Here is a 23,312-nt window from a genome sequence, read left to right as displayed (position 1 = left end):
AATCTAATCGGTCCCACTTTATCAACTAACTCTCTGTCCCATCGCCGCAATGTTGCATCACTGTGCCTGTTTTACAAATATTTTAATGGAATGTGTTCTGATGAACTCGTTTCACTTGTACCCCCTCAACATACATATCCCAGACAAACCAGCTTAGCAATAAGATCTCAACCTTTCACTGATGTCCCTAAATGCCAGAAAGCTTTCTATTCTAATAGTTTCTTCCCTTCCTGCTGCCTGCTTCCTTGACTGTACTGATATGCAGAAGTTTAAATGTAACATAACCAAATATCTTGTTAATCTTTCCTAGACATGACCCAAATAGTAGCCCCTTACATCCAAGTGGCGATATGCTTTGTAAGGGGTGAACATGAGTAAAAAAAAAAAAAAATTCAATTAATAGTCCCAACAGGACTCTGTATATCTAAAGAACGTCTTAAGAGTTAGTTCTTTTATTGAGAATTTTCATTTGATGGATTCATTCTGATTGGCTAACCAGTCACCATTTTTGGGAATAAGGTAATCTGTATAATGTTGTTTGCACTCCCTCATGAATAAGGATGCTGCAGGTAATGAAACCCATCGACCTCCTTCGAAATAGGTAATACCTGGGAGGATGGCCACTTTCTGATACCTGAACAGATACTTCAGAAGGACGGTCTTGTTTTTCTGCAAAGGTCAAAACTTAATCCATACCGGATAAAAATAGCTTTTTCCTGCTAGAGGAAATTTTTCAAAACATGTGAAAAACAAACAAACAAAAAAAAAACAAAACAAAAAAAACAAACAAAAGGAAAAACAAATGTATTATCTTGGTATTTATTACTCCTCCCCCAAACTATGGGAGGATATGACGCAAGGTCAGTTTAATATGGAGGGTCCATTGCCTTTTGGTAGCAGGTTCTGTTACTTCAGTAAAAGGCTGGATAAAAATGTAGTCTATTGTTTTTGTTGCCAAACCAGACCTGTTTGCAAAGGAAGTTAATCTGACCTTGGGTTTTCTTATCAGGAAGAAAGATAGAAAGTCGACCAAACGAGTTGAACAAAACAGCACTTTATGAATCTTAAAAATAGACTGTTTACTTTTTTTAGTTGAAATGTCTCCCCACCTCATCGCTTCATGTCTTTTTTCTAGTTTTTTTTTTTTTTTTTTTCTATATCGTAAGTCTAAATTTATTTTTAATGCAACTTAAAAGTATTAAAGCATTTGATTTTTCAGGCAACTGTACTTGAAGTTCACACCTACACTTCAACATTTTTTTTCACTTTTTTTGCTTAACAAACAAACAAAAACTTATTTCCATTCTTAATTTATTTGTTTGCTGGGTAAATGTTTTAAAAATATGTGTGCAAGGTAATTTTGATGTTTATAAATAAATTGTGCCATGTGAAGACGCTAAAAAGGTGACAGGTGACAAATTTAATTTGAAAATTTTAAATTCATTTCATTAAGTTTTTGAGTTAAAAATTTTCAAATTTATTTAAGAAACAAGATGATAATTGCAAATGAACTTATTTTATATTTTTAATTAAAAAAAAAAAAATTAATTTTTAAAAAATTAAGTTTTTTTATTTTTAGAATTACAGTTGAAAATACTATTTAGCCTTTGCTTTTTTTCCCTGATTTTTGTTATAACTAGGGATGTAGCATCCTACGAATTGCCAGACATTCACTCGCTATTTCATACTTCAAACTGATAGATTTGTTCTAGGTTTCTAACAGTCACTTTAAATGAAATTTTTCGTATCTCTCTTGCACAGGTTTCACTAGGTATACTTGTAAGGTAGTTTTTGAAATAATTTTATGTAACCCCGATTGTTCTTACGGAATAATTTCCATTTTAGAAAATGTTGCCTAAAAATTAAATCTTGTAGAACCTTGTTTTACCATTGAGGACCATTTGTTTAGCGTTTCAAATTTGAAAGGTTTTTCGAATGTTAAAAAAAAAATCCTACTCGGAACAGGGATAATAGATAAACGAATTGAAAGCATGATTTTCTATTTTTCCATGTTTCTTCACAAAAAATGCATTAACCAGAATACGATATTCAGATGCTACCATGAATAACACCCAAAGAACGAACTAAAGGATGTCATGTTGGTCAAATTTGTGATGCGAATCCTACAGATTTTAAGGAGTGGATTTAAAAAAAAAAACCCCATAAGATTACGAACTTAACATTAATCTTTTTAGGTTTATTAAAGTCCAAAAGGTGGTGTTAAATCATTAATTTATTTATTAAATAGAATAGGTTATAACAAATTTTGTCTGAAGTGAAATTGCGATTATGTTTCTGAATTTTTGAGATGAGGATTATGTGTTCTATGGACTACTGTTCTCATGAGTTATTTTCACGTTTTGGTTGATGTAACCTTCGACCTTCTTTTTCAGGTATATTTTGTCAAACTCAAGAATCTGAAGAATTTTGAATGGAACTCTTTATCAAATCCACAGCCATGACTGAGTAGAAGTATTAAGTAATTCATAATTGTATTTTGAGTGTCGCCTGCATTGAGGATTGAACCTTCAAAGCAGTTGTGAATTACTTTGGACTGTTAATGGAATGAGAGCATGCTGCACTCATGAATTTAATAAAGGGTTCTGTTCAGCAGAAAGATTCCGAGTTTGACGACACTCTGCGGTTACATCGACTGAAACGTTGTGAAAATATGAAAATAACTCGAGATAAGCACGGTAGTCTGTATTATTTGATTTGTGCAAGAAAGTATTCATGAATGGAATTTGAAAAATAAGTTAAAGAAAATAAAACTTATTTGCATTTGGCAGGTTTGTTTTGCAGATTTTTTTTTTATAACAAATGCCTTTAAAAGTTGAAGTAAACTGCATCTGAGAACTGTTTATTTATTTTTATATTTTTACTCATGTTCACCCCTTACAAAGCATATCGCCACTTGGACGTAAAGGACTACTGCTTGGGGCAATGTCTAGGAAAGATTAACAAGATATTTGTTTGTTACATTTAAACTTCTGCATATCAGTACAGTCAGCAGGAAGGAATTCCAAAGTCTAGCTGTTCGAGGGAAGAAACTATTAGAATAGAAAGCTTTCTGGCATTTAGGGACAACAGTGAAGGAGTCATATATTCATATAGATAGTGTATTTTTACTCATCAACATGAGGAAAATTGGAGTAAAAAGTGACTAAAAACAAAGTAGAGGGTAATATGAAGACTCCTTTTTTATTAACTACTAGCGGGGGTACCCGGCGTTGCCCGAGTGTTTGTTTCCGGGACGGGGGGGGGAGTTTTAAAAAATGTTATGGTAGGTAAGTAGGAAGGATCAAACCTGGAGTCATGAGTAAAAGTAGGAAAATAAAGTGTGAAAAAAAACAAAAAAAACATCTGCAACGTTAACAGTTCGGCCACCAAGAAAAGTCCATTCCAGTTGTTTAGGAAAAAAAAAAAAACAAAAAAAAACGACTACGGTAGGTCGGCGCGAACGTGAAAATATAATGTGAATTGTCCAGCACGCTAACCACTACGCCACAGAGCACTGCAGCTTAGTTTAGTGATTTTAAGAACCTTCACATGAAAGAACTACGAAGCCAAACCGGTGTTCTCTTCTCAACTGTTCCTTGTGAACGATCCCCAAACGGTGTTAAGTGGTGGCAGGGGGAGGAGGAATTTATTAGAGAGAAAATATTTTACCATTTCCATTGATCTTAACCGATTTTGGCCGTGACTTCTCAGCAGAAAAAGTATAGAAATCTAAGATTATCGAGGAATTTGAGAAATAATAAGCCTATAACACACCTCAGATATTGTTCTGCCGTTTGTGCATATTATATTTGCATGAAATATCTTGATTTTTAATCCTATTAAGGTCAAAATCCGACGGGAAAAAATGAGTTCATTTTATTTATATAGAGACTACACAGGTATAGAGAGGGCACTACTCCTTTCCTAATATTATTCCAATCAAATCGATCGATTTTAAGAATACGTGCTATTGACATGATTCTGATGAAACGGTGTTCCATCTACCTTTTTGTTAAAAAAAAAAAAAAAAAAATGGTCAAAGAAATGGAAATTCTGCCTGCTTTATATAAGACTTGCCTTTTATTGATGGCTCAAAAGCACTTTTTAACATTCAAACTTTCATGTCATCTGTCATCTCCCACTTCATATGATACCAACATTCATCATGATGACCTTTTCCTCTAGAAATTTAAAAAGGCCATTTAAAAGATGAATTTTCATTAATATCTGTCACCACATTTTTTTTCTATTGAATGATTTGTGTAAAGATTTGTTATAAAATCTCTGTTGCAGTTTTCTAAATGCCAAAGTTAAATCATTAAACAAATATCAATTTTATTTTTTCTCAACAATAAACAATGTTTATCTTCTAATTCTATTCTTTTTTATGACAATATATAGTTTATTTTCTTGGAATTTAGAGGTGAGATCCTCAACACAAATATTTTTAAACACAAATACATACGCGTGTATTAATTTTTTGAGGACAGTTATCCTCGTTTTCATAATTGTCTCGCTAGATTTCAGCCAACTCCTCCTCTGGCTTCTTCAGGCGATTAACCGCAATGAGATAGAAATGCTGAGTCTTGTAACTGTATCCCCAGTAATTACTGCCTTCCATAGTTGTTGTCTCACTGTTTTGATCAACTAATCCTCTGGCCTGTTTTGGATAGGATTGAAACCGTTATATTCAAACAATACTCATCTGAAACTGTAAACTCAACGCCTCTGTCCACTGTGCCACGGGTCCTGAAGGGCAGACAAGAGGATTAGTTGGCCAAAACGTGGTGAGACAACTATGGAGGGCAGTAATTACTGGGAATACAGTTGCTAGACTCGGTATTCTTATCTCATGATTAACCACCTGAAGAAGGCTGGAGGATAAGTTGGCTGAAAAGTGGTGAAACAATAACTATAAAGATGATGATAACAATCTGAAAAAAAAAAAAATGAATACACAAATGATGAAACTTCATATCAAAGAATGTAAAAAAAAAAAAAAAAATGCACACATGTACAAAAATGCACATGAACGCATATGCAATTTCATATCGTGTTTTACTATTTTCATATCTGGGCCAGTGCACCAAACCTCTTGGATAGGGTGCAAGAAAAAATTCTATTAGGGTTTGCACTGTCTGCCAGAGAATGCAAATTTTTATGTGATGAAAAAACGTGCTTTTACCGGATTGAACCCCTTTGCACTTTAAATTTATATTTCCTCCACACACATGCACGCACACTGGACATGATGCCATCCCCATTGCTAATAATATCCTAGTGACTCATTTTGCCTGCGTCTGGCCTGTTACGACTAATCGCATTTCCTAATGGCCATTTTGTGTCATTGGATTGTAGACCCCTGTCTGAAACGAAAAGAAAACATTAATTTAACACAGGACCCTGTTGTAATGTAGTTTGCCCCCCTCCCCGCCGCACACACATACACATACACACACACACGCATACACTTGATGACTGTTTCTAAACGGCTTCTCTTAATCTGATGATTTATGATTGTCTTTTTCATGCATCCAAGTTCAAGGTTCAAATGGCTCAATGAAAATGCTTGGAAAACCAAATCTTCTGCTCTGAATTATAGCGAATTATGTAGAATTAGTGAGATTTTCTTTCGTATATGAATGAGCTGTCAGAGGCTTGACAAACATGGGAGAATTGTTCAAGGTTTTTTCTTTCTAATGATTATTCAGATCTATGTTGTCGGCTGTTGGTGAAAGAGCCAACGTGGTCCACCTACTACAAAAATCAATTCCTATTAATCTTTCTATTTGCTTTCTATTTTTATTATTTTTTGTTGTGCGTGTAATTAATGGACTTACATACTTAATTTTGTTGAAAGAATAAAATTGTCTCATTTGCATGCGTGAGATTTTGGTGTTCCATAATAAGCGAAAATCTATAAAGGTTAACCTTTCCTAGGCATTACCTTAATGTAGATACTGTGACCCCACTCTGGGAGCTTTTATAGAGTGTACTTGACTCATAGTTGCCACTAACAGACTACCTGTTTACCCAGCATTGCCCGGGTTCATGAAACTAAATAGGATCTGCAGTTGGAGATTAAGCAACATTTGTTCCACTGTACTCACCAAGCAGTTCTGGTTCAGAAGAGCTGTGATTAGGAATTGGACAACCCTTACTTCATTTTAAACTCAAGCAATGCTAATAAAATCCGGAGTAAGCATATACTTAAACTTAAATGTGAAAAATACTAATTTCCTGTTTTAAAAATGAGTCCACAATTTTTTTTCAAAATTAGCAGTTAATAACATTAGAAAATGTCCTAATTAATTCCCTAACAAAACCTGGATGACATGGAGCTACATCTTGTAGTTAACATCACAGTTAATAATTGTAGCAACTTGAAGTCATAAAGGCTTTTTCTTTCTCCAGATGACTTCATTCGGTAATGGGTTGATATGCTGTAAAACCAATCAACACCTGAACTATTATGATTTAAAATATGGAGACAAAATGATATCCATCCTAAAAATAGTGAGTCAGTTTGGAAAAAGATTTGATAAATATAAAACAATTCAAACATTATCAAAGTATATATATTATTTAATTGGAATTCATTATTGAGATGAGTATTATTGCTTAACTTTTATTTATTGCGGAATATTATCTTCATCTTTCTTAGTTGTTTCACGACGTTTCGGCCAACTATTCCTCTGGCCTTCGTCAGGTGGTAACTGCAACGAGATAGGAACTCCGAATCTCCTAACTGTATTCTCAGCAATTACTGCCTTCCATAGTTGTTGTTGTCTCACCACGTTTTTGACCAAGTAAGCCTCTGGACGGCTTTGAGTAGGATTGAAACCGCTATCTTCAGACAATTCTCACCTGGAACCGTAGAGATTCAATGTGGCACAGTGGATAGAGATGTTGAATCTCTACGGTTCCAGGTGAGAATTGTCTGAAGATAGCGGTTTCAATCCTACCCAAAGCCGGCCAGAAGCTTACTTGGTCAAAATGTGGTGAGGCAACAACTATGGATGGCAGTAATTGCTGAGAATGCAGTTAGGAGATTCAGAGTTCTTATCTCGTCATGATTACCACCTGACGAAGGCCAGAGGAATAGTTGGCCGAAACGTTGTGAAAAAACAACTAAGAAAGATGAGGATAATAGTTCGCAATAAATAAATGATCAAAGTATTAATTCAAATTGCTGCGTGAAACGAATTACATAAATGGATATTTTAAGATATTAAAAAGATAATTGAAGCATATTCAGTTTAAACCAGATTATTATATTAATCTAAAGAGGGTTGATACGCCATAAGCAAAGCTAGTCAATTTCGAACATGGTCTCGTCTTCACAAAATTGTCCTTAACTCTTAATTTTTAAAACAATTGTTTTTGTACCTATTTTCATTTTCTTTACTCTTTCAAGTTTGATTAAACATTTAAAAAAAAATGTTAAAACTTTCTCTGGTTTTGTGAACATGTAACTATTTCAATGATCAGAAAGCCATTCCTGCCTCTCTGCTAGAAAACGAGTTTTCGGTGCTTGATCAAAATCCAAATGACCAATACATTTAGTCTCAAACTGAGATGATTACTTTCTCACTGCAGCTTAATTGCGGCCATAATCCAAGCAAAGTGTATTAAGCTTGGCTTATTATACACTACGTCTATCTTTTCAGTAAGTCTGTTAAGACTACGCTGTTCAAATCTTCACCCTCTCTGCTCTTAGTCTTTTCTGTTATGAAAGTAGGGGGAAGAGTAGAAGTTTATTTCTGTCTGCTTCAACTTTTCACATTTTTTTTTGTTTCTTTTAAACATGTCCTTGCATATTTGAGATACAGTAGAACCTTGCGATACAGCATTAAAAATTAGTAACAAAATATAGTACAGTATATAATACACATGTATATAATAATTTAAAAAAAAAAAAAAAAAAAAAAAAAACACCGTAAGGCGGGGAAAATACTGTAACCAGGGGTCCGGAAAAACATATTCAACATCATATTCCACATCGTAACTTGAAAAAAATATATATTAGGGCCACCGTATCCCGGGGTTTTACTGAACTGAATTTTTGAGATGAGGATTGATTATTCATATTTGGAGTCTTTGAACTACTGTTTTCATCTCGAGTGTTATTTTCATAACATTTTGGTTGATGTAACCTATGTCCTTCTTCAGGTGTATCTTGCCAAACTCGTGAATCTGCATAAAATTTACAAATGGAACCCTTTATTTAGCCCACAAGAGTAGCATGCACTCATTCAGTCAACCAAGATTAAGTCGAACTCATAGTAGTTTGCAGTTGTATTTTGAGTGCCATCCGCACTGAGGATTTAATCTTAAATCTGCAGGAGAGTAACTTTATAACTGAATTTTACCAAGTACTTAGTAAAATACTATTTTGAATTACATAGAACTTCTATCCAGTCATGGCTGACTAAACAAGAGCATGCTACCCCTATGGATTAGTGTTTCATTTATAATTCTTTGTAGATTCCCTTTTTTTTTTTTTTTTCTTTCTTTTTGAAAAATACACCCGAAGAAGCTTGAAGATTACGCAAACCAAATGTTGTGAAAAACATTAAAAATGAGAACATTCCGAATAATCCAAATCAAACTGTATCAGTCGGTTACATTTTAGTTTGTAAAACAAATAGTAAAATGATTTAGTGAAGAAAATGCAACATCAGTGAATGGGCATTTATTTTTTTATTTATTTATTTTTTATTTATTTGTTTTGGATGCGTTAGATGATCTCTATAAAAGGTTCTGTTTGTTGATTTGTCTGACATGCTAAATTTTAAAATATCAGATTCGCTTGACTGTCAGACTAACTCGAAACGGCGTATTGGCTTGCCTGTCTGGCCCGATGTCGAAACGGCGTATTGGCTTGCCTGTCTGGCCCGATGTCGAAACGGCGTATTGGCTTGCCTGTCTGGCCCGATGTCGAAACGGCGTATTGGCTTGCCTGTCTGGCCCGATGTCGAAACGGCGTATTGGCTTGCCTGTCTGGCCCGATGTCGAAACGGCGTATTGGCTTGCCTGTCTGGCCCGATGTCGAAACGGCGTATTGGCTTGCCTGTCTGGCCCGATGTCGAAACGGCGTATTGGCTTGCCTGTCTGGCCCGATGTCGAAACGGCGTATTGGCTTGCCTGTCTGGCCCGATGTCGAAACGGCATATTGGCTTGCCTGTCTGGCCCGATGTCGAAACGGCGTATTGGCTTGCCTGTCTGGCTCGATGTCGAAATAGCATTTTTAGATAATCTGCCTGTCTAGCTCTTTTGCTATGAATCTGTCTCATTATTAGTCCACTCATCAGACGTCCGTGTTTAAGTTTTAAGAATTTTCATTGCTAAATATGGATTTAAGTGAAACGGAATGTTCCATTCTCTTTTAATTTTATTTTAGTTTTCAACATAATCATTAGTGATGTTTTTTAACCTCTCCTTCTGCCTCCATTTTAACCTTTGATCCTTCAGTGAAACGGGATCATTATTCTTTGCAATGAAAAGTCATCAATTTTCTAAATTAAAAAAAAAATAAATGGAAGACAGTTATAGCTGACTCAAACTTGAAACACATTTTATTTTTCCAAGATTTGGCAAACATCAATATTTTCATTGTATAACTCTTATCTATGTTAATGAAACTACCATTTTTGTATGTATCACACTCATTTTTTTTTTGTTTTTTTTTAGTGTTTAATATTACAAGTACAGTAAACACAATTGTCTCTTATTCATGCTATCAAATACGTATTTAGACTTGAATGTTCATTCCTTATGAATATCTTACTTGCACTATTATCTACTGTATTTTTCACTGTTGTGATGTCGGTAGCCTAAACGATGTTCCAACTTTTGAAATTTTTATAGGTTCGACTCCGGCTGCAATTAATTGCTTTGGCTTCACTTGTGTATCTCCACAACTGTTTTACATACAAACCCATAAGAAATATAACAGGATATATAATAAAGTGGCTTTATGCTTTGTCTGGAGCAATTTCTTTAATAAAAATTAAAACATTTTATTTTGTGCTCATTTAATTTCTGCTTTCAATTATTTTACCTAAGATAATCCCTCTACACTTGTATAATATGGTATTATCCTCGTCAACCTTAATTCTCGTAATATATTTTTTATTCTCTATTTTATAGAATAATCCGATTTTTTATTTTGTATGATACAAAATCATTGTCTACATTTTTGTCAAATGGAGAAGTTTTCTCTTTTTTTTTTATGCGTTAATCTTGAGCTACAATGTGGTCTACAATTTCTCTATTTTGAACTTGAAACAAATTAACCATTTCATGTGTAGGGGAGAGGTGAGATAGTGATTCCAGGAATATAAATTTTGGAGGCATTCAATCGTATTAGACTATTTCTCTTTCTATTAATACTTTTCAGTACTAAGTCTTGAGTTTTTAGAGACTTCAATCAAGAAGTTGACTTCGGGCATCACCAGGCCTCTGCAAACTACTGCTTGGCTATGACATTAAACTACATCTGGTAATATTCCTAGTTTGAAAGCTTTAGGGAGTAAGTTTCACCCAAGGTAGCATTACTCCCAGGTAAACTTTGATAGACTATCGCTCTAGGAACTGTTCTATCAGTCTTAGAACAAACGGCATCAGGTAGCTGTAAGTTATCAGTGGCGGGTGTAATGTGTCCGGTTTTGAATTGGGAGTTAATGCACTGGTCAGCTTACATTTTACAAACGGTGCAATAGCAACATTATTTCTAAAACTTGACTGAAGCTTCGGAACCCAACAAAAAGCTGGAGGTCCATATTACCTATTGATATAGAAAACACACCCTGCCTATGGTTGAAATTAATTTATAGGAATACTTTTGGATACTGCAAAGTGTCAGTAACTGGTGTAATGTGTTCCGGTCATAAGGAGTTAATACTATTTTATAATAGTCTGCTTATATTGGCCTCATTTACTTATGTATTTTTTACCATTGTAGTAAAAAAAAAAACAACAAAAAAACCTCAGAATATAGTGTAATATTTTCCATGTTTATGAATTTTTTTTTTAGGTGAGATTGATAATTTGGATTATTTGGACTACTGTTCTCATCCTGAGTTATTTTCACATTTCAGGTGATGTAACTTCGGACGTTTTTCAGGTATATCTTGTTGAACTCTGGGAATCTGTACAAAATTTCGAACAGAACTCTTTCATCCACAGGAGTAGCATGCTCTTGTTCCAGCTGCCATGACTGAGTAGAAGTTCTAAGTAATTCGCAGTTGCATTTTTTAGTGTGACTCCGCACTGAGAATTGCACTTTTAACCTCTAGGTTACATTGATCGAAATGTTGGAAAATAACATGAGAACAGTAGTCCGAATAATCCAAATATGTAATATCTTATTTTGAAACTTGAGTTAATACTGTTTTTCGAGGCCAGCTTGCATTAGTCTCATTTACCTATTTATGTAAAGTGTCACATATGGACAGATTAGTCTAATGTTAAAGGACCTTCTTTGCATATAATGTCTTACATTTTTGTTGCCCTTTACATCATGAATAATTTGTTTAAGTGAATAGCATGAATTAAAGATATTAAGAATTTTAAGCATAAAATCATTTACCAAAATGACTGGATTCAGAAAAGGGTTGATATGACGTAAATCTCTTGCTCAGTTTTAATTAAATTTTAATTTATTGAATTCTGAATAAGTTTTCACCATTTTAATATTTTCATAAAAAAAAACGCATCCATTTTACAGTTCAAATACATGCCATTACACTATATGATGAAGCCATTGCCTCTGTATGTCAGGCTTATGCTAAAGTTGTCAAATCTTTCTTTGGATGGTGGTGGAAGGGACGGTATCTGCCAGCAATCTAGCCAGGTTGGCAACAATACTCCTAAAAAAACTAGAGGTTGGAATCTAGTAAGAATGACGGCCAGTTAGTTGCTGAAATTCGTTTTCCTGGAATTCCAACCTCATTGGCAGGGTATGGGAATGTTATCTTACTAGAACAAACTATTTGCAATTTTTTTTTTTTTCTGTAAAACTTTTTTGGATTCCATAATAGTGAATTCTTTAATCAAAGCTTTTCGAATGCTTTTGTTAGCCATTGATCTAGCAAACACTTGTTGCCTGGATGGATAAAACGTTAAACATATGAACCGAATCTTTCAAAGATTGTTGAGATAAACTATTTGGACTATCGCTTCTTACGAAATGGCAAGCACCATGCTTCTAAAAATAGACAAGTCTATTGCCACTGACAGCCAATATCGGTGCATCTGGTACAAATTAAAAACTTGATAACTTCCCAACCTTTTTCATGCTGACTTAAACAAAAAATTTTTTTTTACTCTTTCACTGCAAACCAGGCGTATTTCCACTTGGACGTAAGGAACGGCTATTTAGGATTGTGTCTAATGGGATACTGTAAGGAGTTGAGCCAGAAGATGTGTTCATATTACATTGAAACTTTTGTATGTCAGTGTAATCAAGGAAGCAGGAAACAGAATTCCAAAAGTAGTCCAAGGGAAAAAGTTACTAGAGTAGGTTTTTCAGCGTCTAGGGACCTCAACAGTGGACAGGTAGGACTTTGCTGCTTGTCAGGTTGATCGGAGTATGTATGTATGTATGTATGTATGTATGTATGTATGTATGTCAAGAGAGCACAAGTGCTACGAGTTCATCAGCATTTACTATTAAGTACTTGTAAAACGGGCACAGAGGTTGGCGCTTGGATTTTATAGATGGAATACAGTCCTTTCTTTTATATTAGAGGAGAGAGAGGCAAACTCTCACATCTGATTTTTTTTTTTAACTTACTAAAAATAAGTACAAAATTAAACCATTATGCTAGATTTTTTTTCCCAAATTTTGTATGCACAAGTCTCGTTTCACAAACAACGTTAAGATATTTATAAAATTGCTTATCTAAGATAGAAAAAAAAAATCTTCAAGTGCATTCTTATCAATCTTAATTTCATGATTTTGTGTGGCCAATCTCTAAATTACAAACCCATGCTTTTCACGCTGTCTTGGTGAATTAATTCTGTAACATTGCATCAAATTTCCAATCACAAGATGCAGATTCAATCTTCCATGCTGATTGGCCTAAATGTTAATTTTCTCTTTCATCAATCATACACATAACATTTGCACAACTAACAGATCTAAATTTTTGGCTCTAATTTTTTAATATTTTAAATGACCTAAATCTAACTCAGAATTTTAACAATTCTGATTCTTCGACCGAGGAAATCTACCAGTAATTAAATGCGAGAGTGAGAACTGTTATTAATGCCACACTAAGAAAATGGATTTTTTTTTTTTTTTTTTGCTTAGATGTGGACCACTTGAGGTAGCAGGGTCAGGAAAACATGGGAAGTGATAAGCATATAAACTGGACGTTAAACATGTTTCAAGACTTTGCTGTCAATTTAACATTTTTTCTTTTTAATGAATAAAATTTAGATTCCATGAAGCAATTAAAACTGGGTGTAGATGTGTACCCCCAAATACTTGACTTGAAGTTTGAGACCACGTGTGTTCTCACTCAATAATGCTTCAGATTTCAATGTTGTTTCCAGGGTCTTTCATCTTCTCTTCTAGCCGTGTCATTGTCTCTCACATTGGTAGTTGTCCATGGGTGTGCATATGAAAAATATAAAAAACGAAATACAAAACTTTCTGCAAATATCAGTTGCACTCTGTGTGTGACACCATCGACCCTTTGAACGCCAGGGTCCTTATCTACATCTTCTGCCAAGGCCCTGTTCATCAGTTGCTGTAAACTGATGACTACCTGTTCAGAGGTACAACCTGCATTTAACTGTGTCCAACTGGCCACTGTGCTCAACTGGACAATTATCAACTGTCACAAAACCCATTGGTACTCCTAAAACTAACTTTAAAATACATTCATCTTTGTCCCAATCATCGTCACTCCTTGACCAATAATCCGACCTCCGCTTCCTTTTCTGTTCTTTGGTCAACAACTTCATGTCCATTGTCTTTTCCACCAACCTCATTTCTTATACCTTTTGTTCTCTGATAAACTTTTTTCCTCTCATCTCTCTTACTTTTTCTTTCTCTCCCACATCCTAAGGCCCTGTTGGTAGGGCATTAGAATACGCCGACTACCCTCCTGCAGAGGGTAAAAGTCCCTCAATGAGGGGGTCCTGGATATGACCTTAAATTATATCCAGTGGTGAGGCCCCAGCTTGTGGGCTTTGGGGAGTGTGGAGCCACCCTTTAATTACCATTGCTCCCAGGTCCACTCTGACCTGGAGTGGTAGTACCTGTTAGGGTCCCAACTATGGGTTAAATAGAAACCGACGTGAAAACAACAAATATATTCTATTAAAAAAATTTTTCTTCAAAATCTTTGGATTCGGCATTAAATAACCCGAAAAGGGTTGATATGCCGTAAAACAAAAACAACCAACCAACCAACCAACCAACCCACATCCCAAACTTGGGGGGGAGGGTATTATCACAATTCTAACTCCTGAAAAATTTAAAATGTTGGGCGCATAAAATGATGAATTTGCATATCTTATCTGTAGAGTGGTTATGCATATATTATCTTCGATCCATGACGATCATTGCTAGACTTTGGATATATCTAAATTGGAAGAACATGCAAAAACAAAAAAAAACAAAAAATTTACTAAACTAATAAAAGTAATAAGAAACTAAACTTATAATAATGGGTTGGAATTTGTAATGTATGTGAGGCTGACTGACCCTGCAAAAGAACATGTTCTGCACCCTTTATTGGAAAAAAAAAAGTTAATACTTTCCTGGGACTGGTGAGAATCTGGGGACTTCTGGCAGTAAATATCTTTGTCAAGACACTAAATTAAGCAATGTTTGGTGTGTAAATGATTAGTTTCGTTAGTCGACTACTGACGTTTCAAGCTAAATAAAACTGAGGTATTTTGTTATTTGGCATTATGGCAATGTGCACCCAAATACCTCTACTTTATAACAAATGTTGACATCCCCACATATATAAGTGAACGTGTGTGTCTGTATGTGTGTACATTTCCCTACACAATAATTCTGTCAATTTTCAGTCTACAGACTCGAAATTTGATATACAGGGTACTGAGATTTGGGAAGATCTTTGATCGGTTTTCAGCCAGAAATTTGGCTGTTAAGGGGTCAAAGTTCAACAATTTGACCTTTGAGAACTCTACCAAACTCCTCCGACAATTTTGGGTCTAAACAGTTGAAATTTTAGATATAAGTTCCTTGGACATGGATCTAACTTAATAACTTGATTTGAGCCCAAAACAAATGTTAAGGGGTCATAATAGGGGTCAAAGTTAAAAAAATTACCTTTTTTTTTCTCTCAACATACACCTCCAAACACCCGGGCAACGCCGGGCTGAAATGCTAGTATAAAAATAATTTCAATTAGTAAATTTAACAAGATACACTTGAGAATGCAGCTGAAATTCAAATTACATTGGTCGAAACCGTGTGATAACACGCAAGATGATTCTAACAGTTCGAGGAATCAATGCTCATCTCTGAAATTCTTTAACAAAAAATCTTATTGCAAAAACAAATGTTTGTTATCAACTTATATTTGTGAAAATGAAGTTTTTTTTTTTTTTATTTATGGGACCCTGAAAAATAATTTCTAATCTTTTTCTTTTACTGTTTAATTTATTCTAAGTTCTGTTTTTGTATTTTCCATTTATATTTTTCAGTTTCTTCTTGTTGTTGTTGCTTCTTGTACTGCGTGTAGCTAAAACGGGCGTGGAATTGCTCTGTGCCCAGCACACCTGCTTCTAGCATCTTTGGTCTTCATTCTTTTTGCAACGACTAACCCTGCTCTTCCTTTGCATCATTCTCCAGTGGGCGACCAGGCTCGCTACTGGACCCACGAATGGAGATGAATCATACAGTGCAGGAGAGTGGTCAGAGTTGTTTCTATGCCGAAGATGGACATGATACCATGTTGATTATGCAGGTAAGATCTGTCACGATTGCATCCAACTCCTCTGCACCTCCCGCCAACCTGTTTTCCCTCTCTTCTCTGGGAATTATTGAAATAACAATTTTAAGATGTGCATCCAATCTGCGTGTTTGACGAAGAAGATACTGTTTTGAATTGAAGCATGGTCTTTTCTAGAGATGCGCGGACATTTTCAGGAAGATGCTATTTTGAATTTAAACTTAATCCCTCCTAGAGATTAGTGGTGGGATGATTCCAATATCTTCCCCGATTCAAATGCAATTACTGATTTTGTTCTAAATACCTGATTTTGATACAAGTACTGATTTCGATTCTTTTTAAATTTTAAAATATTTTTTTAGGCGGGGTGGGGGGGGGGTCGTATTATTGCAAAAGACCATGTAATATGTTCATATTTTTGCAAATGCAAAAGTACACTTGTGAGAATGATCTATGGATTTTAATTTTACTGGGATTAATATATGGTATCAATAAATATTTATCATTTCATTAAGAGAAGCCACAGAAAATTCAATTTTAAATAAAAATAATTAATATCGTTTTCGGCATTGGAAAATGGGCATAATTTTTTCTGATACTCAAATGTTCCGATTAATCGTCCCAACACGAATAGAGATGCATGGTCATTTACAAATGCAAAAATAATTGGACACAATCTCAGAAAGTATCTTCCTAGGCTTTACCTCTGCCAAAAAAAAAAAGGGAGTGATGTGTTTATTTAGATTATTTGGACTACTGTTCTCCTCTTTGATGTTATTTCCACGTTTTGGCTGATATTATCTCCAACCTTGTGAAGACAACACCCAGGCTGAATAACCGAAATACAAATTGAGCTTTATCTCAAAATTTATGAAAAGTGCAATGTTTATTGCCCGAGACGCTCACACCCATGGAAGAATACTGAGAGGAATTGCACTGTAGACTATTTTTTAAAGCTCGTCATGAGTTCCCATTTTGACTTAGTATTACATCTTTTGGCATGTAAATTCCTGCTCGTATTCTCCCATTTTTGGAGTGAACCTAACGCTACCTTTTAGATTGGAAGAGTAAAACTTTTGAACACCTGCTTCTTAAAGACTAGCCTGGGTGTCTGGAGGTGTGTGAGCAAAATAAAAAAAGTGGTAGCAGGCAGGCAGGCTCGAACCTGTCCTGCAAAGGAGGAAAAGAATGAAAAAACAAAAACAAAAAAACGTGACATCTTTGCTGTTGCGTCCATTGCCAAACTGGAAGTGACGAAGGTTTAAATTAAGGCTAGTCAATCGAAAAGAGGGATGGCTTTAAAAAATATCGTCGAAAAAAGTGCCCAGTTAAGGGTGAAGGAATTAATGTTTTTAGCCAATTTTTTGATATTTGTCGCCTGAAGGATCAAGCTTCAAAACGATACTGATCTCGTGAAAATCCGTCTCCTCTGTCGAAAGTTCTAGGCAGATGTACAAACATACATACATACATTTAAACAGACAGGTGAGATTTGTTTTAGCTAGTGACTGATGTCGTCTTTTTGTTACATGAAGTTCTGAAAATAAATAAGTTCTTGCAGTCCTGGGTATAACCTTAAAACCTCAAGTTCCAAGGTTCTATTTGGAGGCAGTGGGGAATGTGAAGTTACCATTGCTCCCAGGTCCACTTTAGCTTGCAGTGGTAATATGTCGGGGCATTTGGTGCTACCAAACCAAGCTGTCATATTTTTTTCTGAGCAAAAATGCATCATTGATGCTCTTGTTTGTCTTTTTTCTTTTCCTTTGCAAAACTTAATCATGTTCTGCAAAATTAAAAACAAAGACAATTTTCTACTGCAAAGCAGCCAAACCAAACTCTAAATCTTTATTTGAAGATATACAGAACATTTAGCATAGAAACTTTTCCAAAAATAGATTCAATATTAAATAACCCAAAAATGATTGATATACCGTTAAACAAAAACAACCAGCAAATTTCTTGCTGTGAGTGTCTTACAAAAAGAAAGCAGAGATTGAAGCTTAGGCGAGCACTTTTCATGGGAATAACGATAAACATTCAATTTCTATTCTGAAATTTCTTTGGTTGAAACATGATCGTCCAAAATTCCAGGGGTCGTACTTGAATGTTTGGCCTACAGATATGCCACAGCGGTGTTCATTGTAACAAAATGCAAATTTCAAAGCTTCCTGGAGATGCACATGTTCTATTTACTTGCAACGATGCATGATATAGATGTATAGATTCTACCCAATCTTCTTTCACTCTACATTTTCAGGCCAAGCTACTCTTTTGTGAAGCTAATCATAATACTTATTTTTGTTCAGAAAATGGACGATGTTCTCCGGCTGCTGCCTTGTAGAACAAATAATCCGTCACTTCTTTTCATGTTGCCTTTGTTTCCTGTCATCTACTTCTCCTTCATTATCTAATATAAAGGGCAAGTGTCTGTATGTCCAGCTACATGTAACAAATAAAAACAAAAACTACAAAACAAACCTTCACAAAGTTTGGTGTATATTTAATTGGCATTGCTCTGAAGGAATATCTAAAATTCTAAAAAAAATTCTTTGGGAATCAACTGGGTCAGGTTTCGTCGGGAGTGGATGGAGGTGTTCATCTAAAAAAAAAAAAAAAAAAAAAAAAAAAAAAAAGACCCCCCCCCCCCGAAAAATGGGGGAAAGATTGATCGATTGAAAGTAGATGTATGGAAGTTTTAATATAAAGATGTTATATGTACTCTTTATGACCTCTAGCAATGCTGGGTACCTTTTCTAGTTGTAAAACCTATCCTGACTCCAGGTAAGTTTCAAACAATATCTGTACTTACGTCAAATCTGTCACATGATTGAATTAACCAATGTATTTACCTCGTATTAGATGATAGTTTCTGTGGTCAAAGCTATGAATCCTTATAAATTTGGTAAATCCATTTATGATTGACTAATGAGGGCCATTGAAATTCTATTTATAATTCTTAATCTGTTGCATATTGCTGCCATGCTTAAAAATATTTCCATTTTTATGAATATCTGGTGCAAGTGCCGATTCCATAATACATTGTACAAACTTGGATGATGACTTTGTCCAAACTGGAACATACTGATTTGAGTACTCTGGTTAATGTAATTTGAAAATATATTTAAGCTACAGGAGGGGGAGGGAGGTTGAGGGTGTCAGTCTTCAAAACCCTTGTAGGATTTTGTGGAACGTTTCCGTTCTGAGAACATCTGGTGTGAATGTGGACCCCAGAATATTATTGTATCATCTTTGGACAGAACAGATACTTTGAATCATTTATTTCCAGAAAAATATAAAAATACATAAAAAAAAACACTATCAAAATTAAACACACGACCATCAAGTGTCGGGGGAAAATGGGTATTGTTGATCATCTTTGGTCTGGAGTAAATAACAATATCTATCCTACTCTTAACTAGAATGATCTGTTACTGCAATACCACATTTATCCTAGGAGACTGTCCTACTTAAGATACCTTTGGACCTATTTACAATGCCTCCCCACGGGACAGTTAGACACCAGGGTCGTTTTTTAACATGGAGAAAAGGTACAAAAATAAAAATTGTCTCAGTTGTGAAGGACTGCTCCTCCACCGAAAGACAACAAGAAATGGAAGTACAGCATCTGAAGAACAGATACTACACTTTGATCTTGGCCAGAAGTCCAAGTAATATTATTTGTTTGGAAATTTAATTGTTAAAAACACGCAAAAGTTATTGCGTATTTATTTAAAATGATAGCTATATGTCAAATTGATGGTTGAATATGGTTAAATTTGGTGTCCTTTTTGCATTAAATACTAATCCCTATTAATGGCTAATTGCATCTAATAGATCTCATGATACTTAGTTTGCTGCACCTTATAATAGGGGTCCATACAAAATTTCAGCCAGATCAGCCCATTTTCAGAGAAACAGTGGAATAGACACATAAACAGGCAAATTGAGAAATGTAAATTTAGATGTGCTACACTTGGGGTCCAACCCCAAAACCAATACAGTGAATTTTAGTTTCACATCAGGAAATTTAAAACATTGCCTTTTTTTTTTCTTGCCTTTGATCTTCGGTAATCAAATGATCTTATCTTTTAAAAATGTATTGGAGGGTGATAACGTACACGTGATTATAAAATTGCCGTAGAGTATAAATTTTAAAAGCATATTATCACCAAATAAAATGTAATATCTAAACTGTGTTAATTGCTAATGCAATATGAGTGAAACCTGCAAGAACATGGGACAATACAATTAAAAATCTATCGTCTATCTTAAACTAAAGCTAGGATCAAAGTAGTTTCTGTTTTGTCCTTATAAAAATATACTTGTTATCTCACCTAATCAAAAAGATTTTTCCCCTGAACAAAGTGCATTTTAAGGAGCTGTGGTAGGTAGTAATTTTCTGTTTGACTTTGAACTGTGTAAGAATGTGTGAGATGAAGTCTTGTACATGACTCATTGAGCCCTTTTTCCCTCTCTCAGACAAAAAGTCAGGGTGGGGGTAGCAGACATGTTTTGGTTCTTCAGTGCAGGTGCCAGATGCATCTGGTGATGCTTGAAGAAAACTAATTTTGTTGATCAAGTCTTATAAGAGTTTCTAAGTTTGCACTGGCTTACCATCTTCACATAGACATATTACTTATTGGGCGTTTGAAACGATTTTCATTGGTTGAAAATACTTGAAGTTAACACATTCCTGTGAGAATTTACTTGCTTTTGGAAATGAATGGCTCTCATCTTGGGGAAGCTCCATGTCTTGACAAGCTTCTGGGACTTACCTTCACTCCTGATCTGTACTGGAGCACATACATGAAATCTGTTGCTAAGGTCACTGGAAAAATGGTTAGATCATCTACCGCTCCAGTACATATCTCACTGCTGATGCAATCCTCTCTATATAAAAGTCAAGTATGCCCTAAAATGGGCAGGAGCTGCTCAGCACGCCCTATCCTATTTGGGCAGGAGCTGCTCAGCACACCCTATCCAGTCTTGATAGTTCAAAACTGGCTTTGAAATCTAGTAGGTGATGCCCTTTTTCTTCCTTTCAACTTCTTCCCCACAGAAGAGATGTTGCAAGCCTGTCTCTGCTCTATCGTTATTTTCATGACAAGAGCTCAACTGAACTCCAATTTATGGCTCCTCTTTGCCAAGCTTTCACAAAAATACTAGCTACAACCCCTATATACGATCTCCTCCACTCTTACCAGAGGGCCTGAATCTAAATTCAGGTTTTATGAACAAAGCTTCTTTCCCAGAACTGCCCACTTGTGGAGCACCGTTTTGCTGGCCTTCTTCCAGGTCAGATACAATATGGTAACCTTCAAATCCAATGCAAACCAGTTCTTGTTGAGCCGTCTCTATAATCAAATTCTACCTAATTTACACCATTAACGATTACTATACTACTACCTTACATTCATTAACCCTTATCCTCAAGTGGCTTTCAGGCTTTGATAAGCGGTAACACCCAAGTTAAAAAAAAAAAAAGCCTAGGAAATAAAGTAGTTTAGGCCATTTACTTCAGCTACCACAGCTGGACATTTCATAACCTTAAAAGCCAACCTTGTATCTAACATCCATGTGATGAGGACAATTAAATAGGGAGTAAAGTAACACATCATTTCATCCTGTATCCTCTCCAGATTCAACACACATTAATAAATGCAGGTTAAACAGCGTCTTTTTCGCTATTATTACAAACTTTTGAATACGGCTCCATTAGCAGAAGTGGCTGGCATTCGGAGAGTAAAATTTTTGTAAGTGGATTTTGGTGAAAGAATAGCAAAGCTGATGCACGTCAAGTCAGCGGCTTTTTTCTTCTTCCTAAAAAAACATCTTTAATCGAAGAGATATCTTAATTTCTTTAACTTGATTGATAAATCACATTGAACTCGATGATCAAGAATTGATAAGATTAACCCTTTCATTTGCATTTATGTTAATTTGATTTCTTGCATGAACGTTCGTTTTCTTGATATTTCGGCTAAAAAGTAAAAATGCAAAAATTTGTCTTTGGCAGACACTGCCCCCCCCCGTCTCACTCCCTCCATTTCTTCTTCCCAACTCAAGAGAATTTCATCAAGAGGAAATTTTCATTTCTTTGCAATTCATCCAATTCTTATTGCTTAATACAATATCCAAATTGCTGTCCTTTTTCTGTAGCGTTTTTTTTTTTTTTTTTATATATATATATGGACTTGGCTAAAAATAATGAATTTCTTGATTGACGGCTAAAAAAAAAAAAAAAAAAAGAAGCTTCCTGGAAAGCAGGTAAAATAAGTGCGATTAACAAAGGAGCACTCAAAATATTGCAATTAAAGTTATAATAGTTTTTTTTTTTTTTTTTTTTTTTTTTACATGTTTTTGTTTTTCATAAAGCTATTTTATTTGTTCATGTAGATACATTTTTTTAAGCCAAGAGACTAAGTTTCAAATTACAACAAAAGCGGACGCCCGGCATTGCCCGGTTGTAAAATATGCTTAAACATGATATTTTGATTAGTGCAGATTTCCTATTATATTGGACCGAATATTTAGTAATGATTTAAAGTTTAAAAAAAAAAAAAAAAAGACTCTGTGAATCAAAACCAAAACGTTTAGCTTATGATTTACTTTTACCTTTGATGTTAATGCTTGAGCTATGAGGAAATGTTTGCTGCAAGGCTAAAAATTAAAACAGGAACCAATAACTATTACGTTATGCATGCATATTCATAATGCCATCGTTCAACCTTCACCTGGCAAATTCCATTGTTTTTCACCGATTTTCTCCAGCTAAAATCCAAATATAGTTTTACATGGGTTTGAATGAAGTTTCATGTCTGTAGACCAAAAACTAACAGGAGTTTGGTAGGCAAAATTTTTAAACAAATATATATATATGCATACATAAATATACATAGAAAGAAGTTTGTGTTTACTATAACCTTTTTACACAAATATTATGCAAGTATAAAATAATGTAGAATATCTGCATGAATATAATTACATGTAATAGTTAACTAAAGATGATCATCCTATAAGAAAACCAAAAAAAAAAAAAAAAAAAAACTAATAGGGAATTAATTAAATTGAAAGTTTAAAAGAATATACAAATTAGCTAAATCTTTTGCATATGAATATAATTCCACGACCCATATATAACAAAGTTAAATTTTCTTGATAAATAGAAAAAACTTTTTAATATGAATACACAAGACTCCAAATTTATAGGAGTAAAGATAAGTAAATATCAACAATTATTTTTATACTTACAGACACTAGTTTCATGCTTATGAAATGATTAGTGATATCAGGAAATAATTCCTGCTGGTGGGGAGATTTGAACCCAGTCACCAGTCACTAGAATTAAACAAGGAGGAAAAATCAAAC

The 23,312-nt window shown here is 34.7% G+C and overlaps 1 protein-coding gene across 4 annotated transcripts in view; it reads left to right on the top strand.

Moving 5' to 3' along the window:
• Positions 1-23,312, top strand: part of LOC145246744 (F-box/LRR-repeat protein 2-like) — a 423,804-nt gene that overhangs the window by 189,213 nt on the left and 211,279 nt on the right. For 2 of the 4 annotated variants that reach the window (XM_080108506.1, XM_080108507.1), the window contains exon 3: positions 15,697-15,959. The exons of the other annotated variants lie outside the window; for them this stretch is intronic. In XM_080108506.1, coding sequence (XP_079964632.1) covers positions 15,876-15,959 — 84 coding nt within the window. In that variant the 5' untranslated portion in view covers positions 15,697-15,875. The remainder of the gene's footprint in view (positions 1-15,696; positions 15,960-23,312) is intronic. 4 annotated transcript variants of the gene reach the window in all.

Source organism: Euprymna scolopes, chromosome 24 (assembly GCF_053919585.1).
Source record: "Euprymna scolopes isolate OS-2025 chromosome 24, ASM5391958v1, whole genome shotgun sequence".
Taxonomy (NCBI): domain Eukaryota; kingdom Metazoa; phylum Mollusca; class Cephalopoda; order Sepiida; family Sepiolidae; genus Euprymna; species Euprymna scolopes.
The sequence above is the reverse complement of the archived record's forward strand: the minus strand, read 5'-3'. Positions and strand labels throughout refer to the sequence as shown.